The sequence below is a fragment of the Pinus tabuliformis genome, chromosome 9, assembly GCF_031772625.1.
Source record: "Pinus tabuliformis cultivar Carrire ecotype Pingquan chromosome 9, CPIR1, whole genome shotgun sequence".
NCBI lineage: Eukaryota > Viridiplantae > Streptophyta > Pinopsida > Pinales > Pinaceae > Pinus > Pinus tabuliformis.
This window is the reverse complement of record NC_142307.1, coordinates 89,653,295-89,655,439: the sequence shown is the minus strand read 5'-3', so window position 1 is coordinate 89,655,439 and position 2,145 is coordinate 89,653,295. Positions and strand designations below refer to the sequence as shown.

General features: G+C 30.0%; 1 protein-coding gene across 1 annotated transcript; it reads left to right on the top strand.

The window, feature by feature from the left end:
- Nucleotides 1-239: 239 nt before the first annotated feature.
- Nucleotides 240-1,160, top strand: LOC149147239 (receptor-like protein 35). Its single transcript, XM_089441758.1, has one exon. The coding sequence runs from the start codon at nt 240-242 to the stop codon at nt 1,158-1,160; it is 921 nt and encodes a 306-aa protein (XP_089297884.1).
- Nucleotides 1,161-2,145: the final 985 nt, after the last annotated feature.

The window sequence follows — 2,145 nt, the reverse complement described above, 5'->3', positions numbered from 1 at the left end:
GTTGGATCTCTGGGGGAATAAATTGAGAGGGAGAATTCCGCCAGAGTTTGGGCAACTTAAAGCCCTCCAAAGGCTTTACTTGGGATATAATCTTTTATCTGGAAGGACCAATCTGTATTGGCAATTGCACTTTTATGAGAGTTTTCTCTGCTCACTCCAATAAAATTTCTGGGACTTTGCTCACATCATTGGCCAATTGTACCCAACTTAGACGGCTGGATTTAAGAAAAAATAGATTGATGGGCGAACTTCCTTCCTACCTTGCATATTTTCATGACTTGAAAATTTTAAGTGTTGCTTATAATAATCTTAGTGGTGCTATTCCTCAATGTATTACAAATCTCACGAAGTTGCATGTGTTGGATTTATCCAACAATAGATTCAATGGAAAAATACCATCTCAACTTGAGAGACTCTCTGGATTTACAATCAATGAATCTGCTCCCATGGATGGAATAATTTCAACTCAATTCGGATTTCTGTACGATGAAAATACTTCAGATGAAACACTATTTTATGAGGAAATGGTATTTGACATAAAAGGAGGTGAATACACACTATCATATGTGTTGCCCATAAACACTATATTTGATCTGTCTAGCAATGATCTCAATGGCGAAATACCCACAAGCATTGGAGGTATGAGCGGCTTGCGACTATTGAACCTATCAAGGAATCAACTGGAAGGGTTAATCCCTGCATCTCTTAGTAACATCTCTGCTTTGGAGCAGTTAGATTTGGCTAAGAATAATTTAAGTGGAGAGATTCCTCAAGAGCTCTCTAAATTGCATGAGTTGGGTGTTTTTGATGTTTCCTCTAACAACCTCTGTGGCCCAATCCCAATAGGGACACAATTTTCCACTTTTAATGTTACTTCATTTCAAAGAAATAAGTGCTTGTATGGGTGTCCTTTAGATACATGCAATGAAAATAAAAGACCAAAGAGAGAAGAAAATAACACTACTATGAGTGGTAAGCCTGTAGTGGGATGGCTTAGTAGAGTGGATGAGAAGATGTCATTGATGGCTTTGGTAATAGGTCTGGGAATTGGATTTGGAGGAGTGATTTTTGTTTTTGTAGTGTGGGAGAAAGCCAAGCATTGGCTTTTGTCTCCCAAAAGGCCACAAACCTTTTATGGAGTGTATCGATTCCCTAAATAATGGGACTTTGTAAATCAAAAATTGTATCCATAAAATATATGGTGAATAAAACAAATTGTTATAGTAATATAGATAGTTTTTTCCTTTATAAAGAAACAAAAAAATATTAATAAAAATTATGTCAATATCATTGTACAATAATGGTAAACATAAATATTGTTAACTATTAAAGTTTAATTATATATGATATTGATATTACTTATAATAATAAGTTATTTTTTTCAAATAATGTTTATAGATATTCATACATTTTCATATATATTATTGTTTTATATAAAATAAAATGTAAATGTAGATAGAATTGGATGAAATAAATAAATATTGTTTATGAATGAATGTGATTTCAAAATTTTTCATATATATATATATATATATGTCTAAATAAATAATTTTATATTTATAAAAATATGTATATCTTTAATATTCGCAAAATAAGGTTATCGATTTTTAGTTTTTAATATTTGTAAAATAAAATTGGTTGTTGAAGAAAATGCATATATTCATGAGTAAAAATTTAGATAAATGAATGATATGAATAATTGATACAATGAGGTATTATCTTCCCACCACGGGTATGAAAATATAATCAACCCTGATTTGTTCACAACTCACATCAAAAAAATATAAGACATATTGTTTTCCTAGCCTGCTCTTCATCAAAAAAATATAAGACATATTGTTTTCCTAGCCTGCTCTTTTTCAATCAATGCACGGGATAAAGCATTTCCCATACATAAAGCATTATATATATATATATATATATATATATATATATATATTTATTTATTTATTTATTGCTCTGTTTATGATTTCATTTGCACATCCACTGCCAATGTGGTTCATGCAAATATAAACATTGTACATTAAATCTAGTCTATGAATCACCAATTATGTGGTAATATTTAATTTTGGCAATTTGATATTAAAACAATTTGTAGTCAAAAGTTTTTCAAACTCTTCATAGATAAATTATTTGAAAATAATA